This window comes from Cryptomeria japonica, chromosome 6 (genome assembly GCF_030272615.1).
Source record: "Cryptomeria japonica chromosome 6, Sugi_1.0, whole genome shotgun sequence".
Lineage (NCBI taxonomy): Eukaryota > Viridiplantae > Streptophyta > Pinopsida > Cupressales > Cupressaceae > Cryptomeria > Cryptomeria japonica.
The window spans coordinates 119,189,395-119,204,155 of record NC_081410.1 but is presented as its reverse complement, the minus strand read 5'-3'; the positions used below and the strand labels follow the sequence as shown (position 1 = coordinate 119,204,155).

At 34.1% G+C, this 14,761-nt stretch overlaps 1 protein-coding gene across 4 annotated transcripts in view; it reads right to left on the bottom strand.

Annotated features, from left to right (window-relative positions):
• Nucleotides 1–14,761, bottom strand: part of LOC131053733 (fatty acid amide hydrolase) — a 237,331-nt gene that overhangs the window by 70,989 nt on the left and 151,581 nt on the right. For all 4 annotated transcript variants that reach the window (XM_059207212.1, XM_057988365.2, XM_059207213.1 and 1 more), the window contains 7 exons: nt 11,965–12,045; nt 11,761–11,844; nt 11,491–11,594; nt 11,266–11,358; nt 10,816–10,884; nt 10,649–10,713; nt 1,799–1,860 (listed from right to left, as the gene is read on the bottom strand). In XM_059207212.1, the coding sequence (XP_059063195.1) occupies nt 1,799–1,860; nt 10,649–10,713; nt 10,816–10,884; nt 11,266–11,358; nt 11,491–11,594; nt 11,761–11,844; nt 11,965–12,045 (558 nt within the window). The remainder of the gene's footprint in view (nt 1–1,798; nt 1,861–10,648; nt 10,714–10,815; nt 10,885–11,265; nt 11,359–11,490; nt 11,595–11,760; nt 11,845–11,964; nt 12,046–14,761) is intronic.

Genomic DNA, 14,761 nt, shown 5'->3' with positions numbered 1-14,761 from the left:
CGCCACACTGTCATCCTTGACCCCCACGTACGTCCTAGACAGAGAGCGTATGGATCTCACCAATTGGTCATGATAACCTGCATTTTCTGTTCCTATAGTTAAAATATTTTTATCTTTCAGTACCATAGAGTTATTTAAAGTTTTATAATCTTGGTGAGGAAACTTAGAGGTCAAAGAACCTCGAATGTTTGCTCGGAGTGGAGAGAAGGTTATTGAGTCCTCAAGGGGTTTGACCATGCTTCGAAGTGGTTCAATTTTCCTACTCTACAAAACCTAATCTTTAAGTTGTGTGAGAAGTTGGATCTAGTAATTAACAATGGGAGAATGCATGACTTGAGAATCTACAAGTCAAGGTGAAATTCATATGACTAGAAATCTAGAAGTAAAAACCATTGAAAGATTTGAGTACTTCTCATAAGATATTTGGATGCATTCAAGTGTACTAAATGTTTTGGAATCAGACATTGAATAATTTGTTTAGGTCTGTAAGAGCCCTTGCTAGACTGACCTAGTCTGACCCAAAAATTTCCCTTTTTCTTTACTTGTCTTAGGATGATTTGATTTCAGATTTACATGAGTAATGGTAAAAGTTTTATTGTTCAGAATTTTGAGAGAGAACATGTATTTACTAAAAATATTCCCTTTGAACACTTGAAATAACATTGTTCCTTCAAAGATAAATAGCAAATAAATGTCTAAGTTATTGATCCTTATACCAACTTGATCTGAAGGTGATTCTATCAATACTCAAAAATTGCATATATAAAGGTTTATAAACTTGCAAACTAAATATAAAGAGAATTCCAAAAGAACTGTTAAAGAGATATTATTTTTTGACCTTTCACAAATTGCAAAGTTCTACTCATAAATATTTTAATGCCAAAAAATGGATAGTAGCAACCATCATTCATTTAAATCTTCACTAATTCCTTCTATCACTGCCCACAAACAGGAATGATTGTTCAAGTGCAATAGTTTGGCTCTTTACTCAAAAGAATACCAACGTCCAGCTCTGTTATTCAATACTGAGCAAGACATTTTGAAAATACATAAATAATTTCTGGATAATCCACTTCTCAGCAGGGAGTCAATGAACAGAAACTGAATGCTTCTGAATAGCTCTGCAGCCTATAAAATCTTCAAACGCTAAGGGAAAAGGGAGACACAAGCAGTAGTTAGGGGCCACTCATTAAAATCATTGTTACATCCTCTACAGTTCCTTCTTAGGAAGCTAAATTTTTTGAAAGGCACAAGGTAAAATATTCCAATTTTTCTTCTTTAAGATGCTATACAGTTTGTTCATCCTCCATATTGAGCAACCTGTGCATTTAATCAGAGATGATGTGTGAACGGATTGGGAGAGTGGTTCCTATTAATATTCATGATGTAAAGGAAAGATTCGGGGATGCTATTGAAAAGGTGTTAAATATGGGTAATGGAAGCATGTTTGACAATATTTTGGCAACTTTTATTACTTTTTTATGGATTCAAGATCAAAAATTTTGTAACTTATGAATAATATATAAAATGCACCTGCAAACATTTTCAATGTGATGTAGTTACAAATGGAAAGAAATGACAACAATTTTTGGAACTTAATGAAAAATATTTAAAATGCACCTGCAAACATTTCCAAAGTGATGTAATTACAAATGGAAAGAAATGACAACTAAAATCATACTAATAACTTATTCTATAAGGGCAACTTGAAACTCAAAAAAAAAAGTACCAAAAATAAAGCAAACTTTTAGATCCACCATCAAAATTTTAGATGAGCATATCTTCTGAATTCACTTACAGGAATAGATATTGCTGGAAGGCCAATCAGATTTGGTGCAATGATAAATCGCATAAGATAGCCTGGAATTCAAGGAGAAAAATGGAGTGAGCTTAAAAACAAACAATTTCAATCTTGAGATAGATCCTAAGCAGGGATCATACAAGAGCTGTATCAAACAACTTTAGTGCAAATTCAAAACTGCATGTATGTTGAGGAAATCCATTATAGTTGTTTAGTTACGAACCAATCAAATCCATATACAAGTGGGTTAGTGCAATTATTTAGATAATAGTTAGTTATTAATAAATTAAAAAGGAGGTAAACAGATGGAAGTTGGAAGCTGGGAGTTGGAAATATAATATGTTGTTGTAAGATCTAATGTAAATATGCCTTCAAAAACTGATCAAGGTTAGTGTTACAGCCATACAAAACTCAATGTTCATAATTGTCATTTCCATTTGTCCTAAAACTGGTTGTCATTGTATTTTAACCAAATCAATTTGTGATCTCCCCAATTGTTTGCAAGGTTATCATGTCATACCCTTTGTCGGTTGATTAACAATTTTTTCCTGATGATGCAGGTTGTGGCTATTCATTGTGAAATAATGTTGCGGTTCACAGGTTGTTGGCAGTATCAACAAAGAAAGAGAAGTATGAAAGTAGCTAAATAATGAAGGGCACATCATTTGACATCATTTACCAACAATGACACCCAAGGAGCACTTTTCCAATGTTTTAATGTCTAAAATTTCAGCCTTGGTCTCAACATTAGGTTAAGTGATTGATGTTTCCACTCAAATCATCAGGTACTAACCACTCTCACATCATTAGCCTTTCTTCTCAACAACTTCTGCTTACCCAAAGAAATCATCACTGGAACCATGGCCACTCAGATTACCTAAGAGGGTGACTGATCCACCATGTGCAAACAATCCTCTATTTCCTTCAGAATACTGATGAGTACAATCCTTGACTGATATAGATTTTCAAGTCTACCTCCTACCTCAAAGAGTTTATCGACCTACTCTTGTCTTATTATTGCCATGGTTATTAAATCTCTAAACAATTTCAAACTACTGAAATTTGATTCAAAACCAAAAGAGCCTGGCAGGAGAGACTAGCTTTGATACCACTGTAGTGATACACCCTATTTGCTACCAATTAGTTTCCAACCTTTCCAAATTGTCTATGCAGGCATTTTATCAAACATTTTACAATGCCCATTGCTGAGAATTTGTTTCAACTTTGGATTGATGAAATATTATGAATAATTATTGTACTTAATTTTCCAATCAATAATACTTCATTCAGAAAGAACTATGGCATAACATAAGTACAGAGATTCCTTTAATTATATTCTAAACTATTGTTACAGATTGACGTGCTCCAAGAAATTCATACAATACAGAGAAGTCTGAAAACTTAAAAACTTGACAAATTTCTGACTTCTTATAATGGTTGCACCAAATTGGAGACTTGTTACAGTAACAAGAGCATTTTATCAAACAATATGTGATTTCAGAATAGCTAGGAATACATTCATATCTTCAAATGACAGTCCTCAGAAGTATGAATAGCGTACTTTGACTCCCATGACCTTGTAGCTACACAGAATCCCTTCCAATTGCCCTTACTTCCAGTGTATATTCTCCAACATTCACTCCTTCAAGCTAATGTTCAGTCCTCAATGTGCACATCCAACAGTTTGGTAATCTATTGCATAAATAATATTCACTTCAGCATGTAAGTCCTCACTCCTGAGTAAAAGGAAGTAGTGTCGGCTAAAATATTCTTCCTTACCATCATTCATATTCACTTCAGCATGTAAGTCCTCACTCCTGAGTAAAAGGAAGTAGTGTCGGCTAAAATATTCTTCCTTACCATCATTCCCTCTCAACTCTATGCCTTGATGGACTGAAGAAATTTACCACACTCTAGATCCCAATACTCAAGTTGTTTGCATTCACCAAATATCCCATGTCCTACTGGGAAAGCTAGCTGCAGATAGTTAATATGTATTGAAAATTCAAGCCAACCAAACTCCATGTCTAAGCAAAGGCAACAGCCTTCATGAAAGTTCCCACAAGTATATATAGATTCTAACATCCAAGGAAAAAGGAACAGAATTGCTCATTCATACAATACGCCCAGGTCTGGAAATATGGTAGCCACAAAATCAGCTCAAACTCACCTTTTCCTTACTTGCCCAATAGAAGTGCTTGGTAGAAATCACGAGAAGCTAATAGAATTAATCGATTCTTCCTAAATCGATTATATTTAGCATATACATTCCCAATGTTTAGCCAATACAAATAAATTGATTAATTCAAGTAATTAGCCAGCCATCATATGATCTTATTTTATCAAAGATCAAATATATTATCAAATTGCCCCAGACTTCAATTCCTTCTAATTCTAGAGTTGGGCCCCACTGTATTGGAGGTAGCAATTATAAAATATATTTTTTAGACCAACAAAATGAACTCAATAATTCAGTGGACTTCACAAGAGACCTATTGACCAAGCTTGAATATTCATAAACCCATGCCTCAAGCCACTAATGCAATCACTTAGTTCAAATATTAGATAAACAGTATTAAATTCATTTTCCTTTTTATCATGGTGTTTACCTTTTCGATCTCCCAATAGCTCAACCCCAAAAAACTAAAATTTGTCTCTACTAAAGACTTCAAAAATTTAAGCTTTTGATTGTACTTGCAATCTTTTATGCTCAAACCGAGACTCAGATTGAAATTTAACTGTATTGTCCAGGGAGGATCTCTCACCACCATAGTCAATCCTCTTCAAGAGAGTTTCCATCCTCTAGAAGCTTGAGATAACCAAAGTTCAATCCCCAAAAACCCCAAGGGTTTTCACCAGAGAGAAATATCATAATCAGCATAATGCCAAATGAGCCTATGAATTGTCTTTTATACTTTTTCCCACCAAACTTCCATAAAGTACAATTTAAAATTCGCCTTTCTAATTAAAACAAATGAACTCTGAAAAGATCTTTTTATTAAAATAATTAATATTTTGATATGCAAGGTCCTCGTTTTATGTGTCCATATTTAAAATTTTTCATCCTAGTTCCAACGAGCTATAATCCTAAGGTGCTTAAAAAATATCTAAATAAAATTCAAGCAAACTTGTTAAAATAATTAAAATAAAGCCATTAATGCACCCATTTATGCAGAAACTATCAAAAAGCATCACAATCAAAACCTAATTGCAATGTAGTGATCCCGATGAAGAATAATGAGAAACAAAGCCAATTGAGTGACTTTCTATAAATAGACACTCCCTTTAAGAATTTTAGAGAACACACTAGAAGCCGGAAATCACTATGGAAAGTGGCATAAGTGTCCTCAAAACCAATTGAACTCATAGGCAAATAAGCCCTCGAACAAGGCAGACACAAACTAAGAAGGTCAAAGCCAACTGCAATGCTAGAGAACCCTAAAATGGGGTCACTATAGTCCTCCCTCCCCAAAGGTTGCTTGATGTCAAACAATCCTTGCACAACACTAGAAACATCATATACTAATCTGAATTGCAAACCAATGTGATCCCAAGGTCCCACATCGACCTGAGAAAGAACCCACCATGTTGATTTTGGGCCACTTTGGTTATAAATGTGAATCCATCATGCCAAATCTGCACTCTACTCTCTTGTAACCCAATAATGTAACCATCATCAGAACCTGAGCTGAAATACTTGTAAGGGCTAAAATCTATACCAAGAAACATCTCTTTCTGAAACATCATAGTAAGGTCTACTTCTGCAATCCCACTACCTGACACAATCTTAGGCAATAGGAAAGATAACCTACTCGAACATAAAACATAAACCTCAACACATCCGCTCATCATGTCCCCAAAATGGAAAGATGTACCCATTTTGCAAAAAGTGTTGGAAAGAATCAAAATCTAACTACACTGGAGTGATCTCGATGATGAATAATGAGGAATGAAGTCAACTAGGTGACTTACTATAAATAGATGCTTTGTCCAAGAATCTTGGAGAACACACCAGAAGTCGGAAATCGCTACGGAAAGTGGCATAAACGTCCTCAAAACTAATTAAGCTCACAAGAAACATCAAATAACACCTCAAACAAGACAAAAATCCAATGAGAAGGTTAGAGCCAATTGCAATGCTAAAGAACCCTAAAATGGGGACATTACATTATACTACAAAAATTGTTACTCATATAACATGTAGTCCAAAAAGCTTTCACCATTCAATCCATTTCGATGGTCATACAACCACACCCTGAATCTCAAGCTCTTACAAGTGATCACACAAGTACCAAACTCTCATTGCTCATCAAAGTAGGAAACCACCTAATCCATTATGTAATACTCTATAAATGCTCTCTATCACTTATTCAAAATCAAAACTTGATCTCGTATGTGAGATTTATGATTTATTAACTATCCAAAACAATATCAATTTCATGACAACCAAAGTCTAAAAAACAACAAAACTAACCAAATCTATGCCACTACATAGTGCTCGAAGAGACATATACAACAATTGTAAGAAGTTAAAAATCCGATACTATGCATGAAAGTTATACGCTCTAAAGAAAACTTCTCCTTTAGGCTATAGGAGTGTAATGTCCTCTCCAAAATATTTCAATAAACTTGTAATTTTCTTACTTCTTACTCACAAATATTTTGTCAAATATTTGGCAGAAAATTGAGCTTTGTGTGTATTTCAACCATGCTCAAATAAAATGATTGACAAAATGCAACAAGTAGCTTTTGCACAATGAATTGGACGAAGGATGCAAATATAATTACTAAACACAATCCTTTAAAAATGAATATTTAGACTGCTAACTAGAAATTATTTGTATATTAGAGTTTCTCCACAATATTTTAGAAAGATACAAATGACTAACCACTTTAGTAGCAGCTGGGAGCTATTCATTGAAATAGACATACATATGAAATTGGACACCAAGCACTATTGCAGCTCTCTGCATAACTGATATACATGGATACAAACTGGATATGCTGAGTATGAACCACCTGTAGCAGACTACTTAGAAATTCTGAATGATAATATAATCAGCAGAGTTAGTGAACAGCCTAGAATGCAATTTCACCCCAGTTATACACTGTTGTGCGAGTCCAGAGTTCTCAAAATAACTACAGTCCTTACAAGTTCTGAATTCTTCTATTAAACCTCCAAGATTTATACCTTTTTACTTCCTGCTACCAAAGACAGTGATTCACCTTTAAAAATAGAGCTCTACTTGACAAAGGAGTCTTCAAAAAGTGGCACTACCTTTATGTTTCAAAGTTCAAACCAATAGGTAATAACAACTGTTCTGGTTGAAAGGACATTAAAAGAGTTTTATATGCATTAGGAATCGACCCAAAAAGTCAGCAATATACTTTTGAGCTCCTCAAAGCTTCAAACAGGTCACTTTCTCCATCCAACATTGAAATTTGCCTAGCACGTGGAACAGCTGGAAAGAATCCTATTTGTAGTGGGACTTCACAAATAAGGATCTTTTAACATTGTGTTTCCTTTTAGGCTTAAAACCCAAATAAGGATGTGGCTGGTGATAAGGAGCTTAAGAGAGTTTGACATGCATTAGGAGTGTTTCACAAATTTTAGAATTTAATATTGCACAAATATTAAATATGATGCAACCAATAAGGGAGGGTGCCTAGGGAAAGCCCCACGATGCCTTCAAAATTAGAGATTCAAACTCCCATGGCTTTCCATGAGGTGCGGTGATATTTTTTTTACATTCACTTAGCACCTCAAATTAGCAGCCAGGAATATAGACACCTATTTGTGATAGAACTCTCACCAAAACAATTTGTCCAAACACCTCTTCACAATGTTGCGGCTGGCTATATCACCCACCATAAACTATCGCAAATAATTATGAATGTAATAAACCTTCATTTATGATGTCCCCATCAAGTAATGGCCAGTCAAATGGAGATACAACTGGAATGATAGGTATAAAAATCAGAATAGCCAACACCAGAAATAACTTACCTTATAGATTTATTCTTGCTTGCAAACCTCAATGAATTTGTTACCTACAAACTTGGAAAACCTGTAAATAGAATCTCATAATCCAAAAAACTATAGAATCGAATGGCACAAATGTTCAACACAATAATGAACTCCATATGAATCCACGGGTTTGATAAATTCTTATGAATGAATTTCTTCTCCTCCTTTACAACACATGGAACTTTCTGAAATTATTAAAAATATTTTTTTAATAATTATTCCCATAGTTACCAGGAGACCCATCTCCTACCCCTGGGATGCATTACAGAGATGGAGACACGTCTCTGGTACCGAAGACGTCTCCAGAAACTTCTTGATGCATAGGGTGCTTGTGGTTGACATCTTTTGCCATCTCCGAAGTCTCTTGACCAGACATTGACGTCTCCTGCTAGAAAACTTAGGGCAAAATGCAGTAAAAAGGCAAAAAAAGTAAAGCAAATAAATAAGATAAGCTTGCAGAAAAGCAAAGTCATAGAGAAATGACTAATAAGGAAACTAATTCACTGGAAGACAAAAATCCATGCAAAGTTATAGTGATCGTATCTATTGACAATGTAGACTTTTTGAGAAGACTGATTTCTTGTCATTGTAATAGTCTAAAGAGAAATTGCCTTTACTTTTTAGCCAACAATATTGAGCATGCTCAACACCTATATTACCTTACTTTCACTAAACAATTTGGACTGGCTATGGTATTAGGCTATTAGCAATATAAGCTATTTAAATTTCAATTTTTTCAATTTTTTCAATTTTAAAGTTGATGTTAAACTTTAAAACTGTTCTTGTTTTCAAAGTTCTCTGTCATAAGATATTTTTTGGAAATTATTAAATTATATTAAAAAAAAATTGGTGTCTCCGAGTACCCCGTCTCCTATTTTAAAAAATTAATCGTACCAATACCGGCCAGTCCCCAGAGTCTCCAAGTACCCTCATCTCTTGGTAACCTTGATTATTCCCTTTTTAAAAGTGACTTTATAACATTTCACTTTTGGCACCAAGTAAAGTCACCTAACAAAATATTCAACTTAAAAACGCAATTAATTAAATAGAAGTTGCCCAAAAATAATGAATTTGGATAACATAATTTAATTAATTAAATTATTTCCACTTCATAAACCTAAGCCGAAAATGGGGACATTACAATGGCAGTCAAATGATGAGTGTACCACAAACATCAATGAGTGGTGGGTGGGTGATGCAAGGACAATGGTGGTGCGTAGGTTGACTTTTGGTGGCACACTTCAAAGTTTTTAAAAAAGGTTTAAATTCTCAATTTTCTAGTTTTTGAATTTGAGTCTGTAGGGGCAGTACTGTACCAAAAACATCAACAATCAATGAGTGGGTTGTGCAAGGACTATGGTGGTGCATAGGCTGACGTTTGGTAGCGAATTTCAAAGTTTTTGAAAAATGTTTAAATTTTTAATTTTTTATTGTTTGAATTTGAGCCCACAAGGGCTAGTGTAAGAGCTCCACCAAAGTGGGTCCAATGATTGAGGGATGAGCCCTATCAGCCCAACAATGCTAGTCGGAGACCAATTGGCCACCAACAGAGATGACAGGCCCCGTATCAACTGTCAACTAGTACTTTGCCATTTCTCAACCAAGAGTACCAAAAGATACAAGGGGGACCTATAAACCCCCTAACATTTTTTTTTTCGAATAAATATTATATGCAGTTTTTTTTCCCTCAAATCTATAACTCTCTACCTGCACACAACACAACATATCTCATACTTTGAAATGTCTAAGATCTCTCCAACGCTATCATGGCTTCAACTTTGCATCAAAATCTGCCCATACAAAAGAAAAATTAGGGAGACTCTCACAACCACAACCATGGCTCTAATACCACTTGTTAGAAAAACTATACTGTATTTGATCAAACCATTTCCTACATAGCCCCATAAGAGAGAAAGATGTTCATGCAAGCTTACAAATAACCATAATGCAAAGATGAAAAACATATCACAAGATATACCTTGGAAAAACCCAACCTCCAAAAGCATCCACACTCAATGTATTATTCAAAACTGAAAACATTACAATACACTTGCAAAGTCTTAATGAATACTTTTGAAACATAAAGCTCCTTCAATTCATTGTCTATATGTTCAAACATAATGAGTAACCACGCAAACACACATCTCGTACTATACATATTCACATTTCAAAAAAGAGCTTAACATAATGACAACCAAGTCAAACAACCAACTAGCCAACCAACCAACCTCAACCACTAAACATTTGTTGGCTTTTATAGAATCAAACTCACATAAAACAACCAAGTGGAGGGTAAACCCATAAGTACACAAAATATTGACCCCAACATGTACTTTCTAGTACTAAGTTTCCTAATGTTAAATATTTTCCCCAAGTGCAACCCACACAAAATATTAACCAATGTTACATCCAACTTTACAAGTGGACCCAAATAAATATTTAATGTGGCTATATAGATCTCCTAGATGCACCACATATAAACATTAATTTTAAATAATTAAAATAATTCTTTCTTGTGCAAGGTGTACAACACCTTATTCCTAACAATCAAGAAAGTGAGAAATGTACCATCATGTCTTAAGCCTAATCAGTCAATGTACCTTCTATTTAGCATATTTACAACTTTTTTAGTGTAATTTTAATAACTAGCAATGACTACAAAGCTGTCATAATTGCCAGAAGTTATAGTTGGTGTGCTAGGGCTTTACATGCTTATGCAAAAAGTATCATCCCGAAAACATAAAGCTTTTTATAAAATTTCACTGGTGACAAGCATGAAGCAACATTACAACTTTGGAATTTGAAAAGGCAATGCTCACCTGATGTTTCAAAATCAGTCTCTCCAATTTGCAGAGAAGATGATGGTATTTTTGGTGCTGTCATACTGCAACGTATACAAACTGTGTCATCTTCCATCTTGCAAAAGGTACATATTCAAGCTGGACAGTTGTATATAAAAAAATTGAGGCCATGCTAGGCCACATACCCTGTTGTAGGGGTCACTATGATGTCAACATGTTTGAATGCTTCCATATGGTAATGCATGATACGTCTCCTGCAAAAATAGATATAATTATTGGGATTCCAGCTATGAAGTGATTACAAGGAAAATATCCACAAGGATTAACAGCAATCTTAGGTCTGCCTTGCTAGGTTATTTATACAAATCAAGGCTAAATAATTTAGTTTATAAACTCAAAAAAAACAATCATCTTGAAGTTAATAAATTACTTACGACTACGATATAAATATAATTTACATTCTCAATGAAAATGAATGAATAAAGTTTTCACGAAGCCTATGAAACAGGATTGATCTTCCAAGGGTTAGGAAGCCATGCACAGCTTCTATATTAAGATCATGTATACACTGTAATTTTTCCGAATATTATTGTCTTTCGTCTTGGAGCACATAGAACTAATGGAGTTTTCCTTACCTGAGAGATTGAGCAACTACATAGTCTGCAGCCAAAAAGGACTCAAAAAGGGCCATGTTAACACGGACATCATAGGACAATGCCTTCCTTTGTCTGTTATCAATGATTAGATTCTCAGATACAAAAAACATCTCAGTTTCAATTTTCACAGATTTAAGAGATTATAAAAAAAGAAAGAAAAAACAGAGATATATAGCAAAATAAAAGTATTGATAAGCAATAAACCTATTCTCAAAGTGTGGATATAAATGATTGAGTGCCTCTGATCCAATAGAAACAAGGTGAGCCGCACGCATTTCCTCAAGTTCTGGTAGTATTATCTCTCTTGTCTTCCAACGAAGGATTTTCAAACAAAAACATGTTCTCAATTTGTTTAGAAAGTTATAACACTAATTTGCTTTTGTTTAGGGAGTACTAAAGGGTAAGAAAAAGAATTTATTATCTGATAAATATTCTTTCAAAAACATGCATTTGCAAGAGGCTTCAAAACCTTACTTCAATTCCAAAATTGTTAGCAAGTTGAGTGAGAATCCGTTCACAAGTGTCCGAAACGTCATTAGAATACACATCAGCAAACCACTACAAAAACAGCAATTTGTGTTGGGAGATACTACACTTAAAATTATCCATGATAAAACATTAAATTATAAACTCATTGAACTCATGGTTTTAAGAGGAAAAGGCAGGAATTTATTTTACACTTGAATATTTCCCAAGTTTGAGTGATCCCAAAACATTAAAATTATCAGTTGTCCCCAGCATAGGGAAGCAAGGAGGCATCTGCAAAGAGGATTATACAGAAATTTGTAGTTAAGCTTTGAATGGACCTATTAATAAAAAAATTATTATGAGAACTTAAAATGAATTATGTGACAAAGCAAGTAATTTAATAAGAAAACAATCAAAGACAATGGTTTTTCAAATTCTATTTGTATAATCAAGTGGCACTTCATTATATAATCATAGCTGCCGAATGTCCAAAGAATTGCAAGGATAAAAATAGCGTAAGACAATCTCTGCTATAAAAGATCTCCAAATAACAAAGGGGAATCGATGTTCCCCTTACGTGAAGAAAACTTAATTTGTGTAGAACTTTCAAAGATAAATGTAAACCTGCTGAAGGAAGTGGATTTATTATGATTGTAGAAATACGGACTTAAATTCATAGTTTCTATACAGTGGATTTGCATATAAACTGAATAATGTTTTATATGGAAAGTTTGAAGCTTTCCTCTATAGATGAAAGGTTATACTGGATCTTATCACTAACTTAGAATTGGAAGGAGGTTTAGAGATAACAGGGAAGTTCATTTCGAAGACTGGAAGCTCTCTAGTCTGCTGGAGGTGGCTATAAACTTAGCAAAAACATTTAATTAAATTTATTTTGTTCATTGTTATTGCAATCTTTCAGTAAACAAAGGTGTTGGACTTCTACAAAATGTTGGCCATAAAGAATTAATAGAATTCCTCCTTCCCCAAGCCCCCCATCTGAGTGATAATTTTTAAAGGATTCATTAACTTAAATTTTTATTTTACATAAGAAACAAAATAGTATAATACCTTCAAAAAAACAAGAAATAAATTGTCATTCCAAGGGGGATAAATGACCTGCCTTTTGGAGTTTGGACTTTTGCCTAGCGCCAGTTTGGGAAAAAGACAAAAGTTTGTAAAGGGTGAAATATTATGCTGCAACCTTTAGGAAGATTTTAAATGCCATTAGGACTCTTTAAGGGGGAATTTTTTTGTTGTATATTATTGTTGTTTAAAGCATAAGGAGGTGCTGCAATATCATTTACACATATAAAAGTTTACATATATAAAAGTTTGCAGAGATGGTTAAGACAGACGGTATGAGTTTACAAATATAAAAGTTTACATATAGAAATAGCATATCAAAGAATGCTATGCTAGACAACTTCATTGGTGTCCAAGATACAAGTCATGAAGGTTGATCATATTTGAAGACATAAAAAATTTGCTGATCGTGTTTGCTGATCATGTCATATAAGGAGAACAGTGATCAAATGTAATAAAGTTGCAGCAATCAGAAAAAAAAAGATTAATATTATGTGCAGCAATGATACATATTGAAAAGAGCAATGATTATCACTTTAAAAAGCTAGAGATTGATTATATTAAATACAGTGATAATGTTTTACAAGGCAGAAATTATTTTAAACAAAGGACAGCGATTAATGTGAAGAAAACAGATAAGACAAAAAAACAAATATGACAAGAAGAATAAGACAAAAAGAATATGAGACAAAATAGTAAAAACAAAAAGATGCAGTGATTCATTATTGAAGAGTGAGATTAAGCTTAAGAACAGCGAATCTAATTAGACACGCATAAGAAAAAAAGGTACTAAAGACAATTACAAATAAGACAAAATTGTCTTATTCATAAAGATTATGAAATGGTGTGATCTATATCCAAAAAAAATTCATTGACATGTTGCGATTGTTGAAGAGACATATTTTGTTTATTAAAGAATTTATTTTATCAAGACGTGCAATTTGTTTGGGAGTAACGAAATTAACTAAGAACTGTGATATAAGTATGAAAGGCTACAATTAAGGAAATGGTAGCAATGGCCATCAAAAGTTGTGAACATTAATAAGGTATTGTTAAAGTATTTATTTAGATATTAATGGCCATTTATTGTAACTTTAACGTATATTAGTTAGGATCTAAGTCACCAGGTTCAAAATTCGCCGAACTTTAAAACGGAGTATAAAATTCGTTTAAATTCGTTCAAATTCATATATTGAAAAAAGTAAATATTTTTTAATCGCGATTTTAGGGTTTTTTCGGTATTTTTTTATAAATGAGTGCTCGAAGTGTGGAAGCCGAAGGAAGTCGCAGGAGAAGCGTGGAAGCCGAAGGAAGCAACACAGTGAGTTCGCTTCGACCCTCTGCCACCGTGTTCGACGCCTTGCCTCTGCCATGTTCGACACCCTGCCGCTGTTGTGTTCGATGCCCTGCAGTCTCCTTGCACAGGTAGGCTTCGCTAAAATTTTTAGGTTAGATTTTTTTTAATTGGATAAAAGTTAAAACTAATATTTTTAGGTTATTCAAACAAAATATTTTGTTTATTTTGTATATTGTAATGTGACATTACAATATACAAAATAAACAAAATATTTTGTGTCTTGTTTATTGTTTATAATCTAGGTTACCGGGTTCGCCTCTAGGCCCCCCTGGTACGGGTCCTGGCTCGACTGGGTTCGTGGTACGGGTTCGGTTCGAACTGGGTTCGACCAGGGTTCGAAAAACCCAGAGGTGGTTCGACCCTAGTCGAACCCAGTCGAACCCAGTCGAACCCGGGTGGCTGGGCGGCCCGTAAAGTCCAAAAATATGGCAAATTTAATTTCTTTTTGAATTCCGCCTTCTAAAAAGTGAAAGTTATAACCTAAAAGTGACTTTTAAACATTTTATTCACTCATTTCACCTCATTTGTGTTGCAAACAAAAGTTTTATGAGAGCAGGTTGAAGA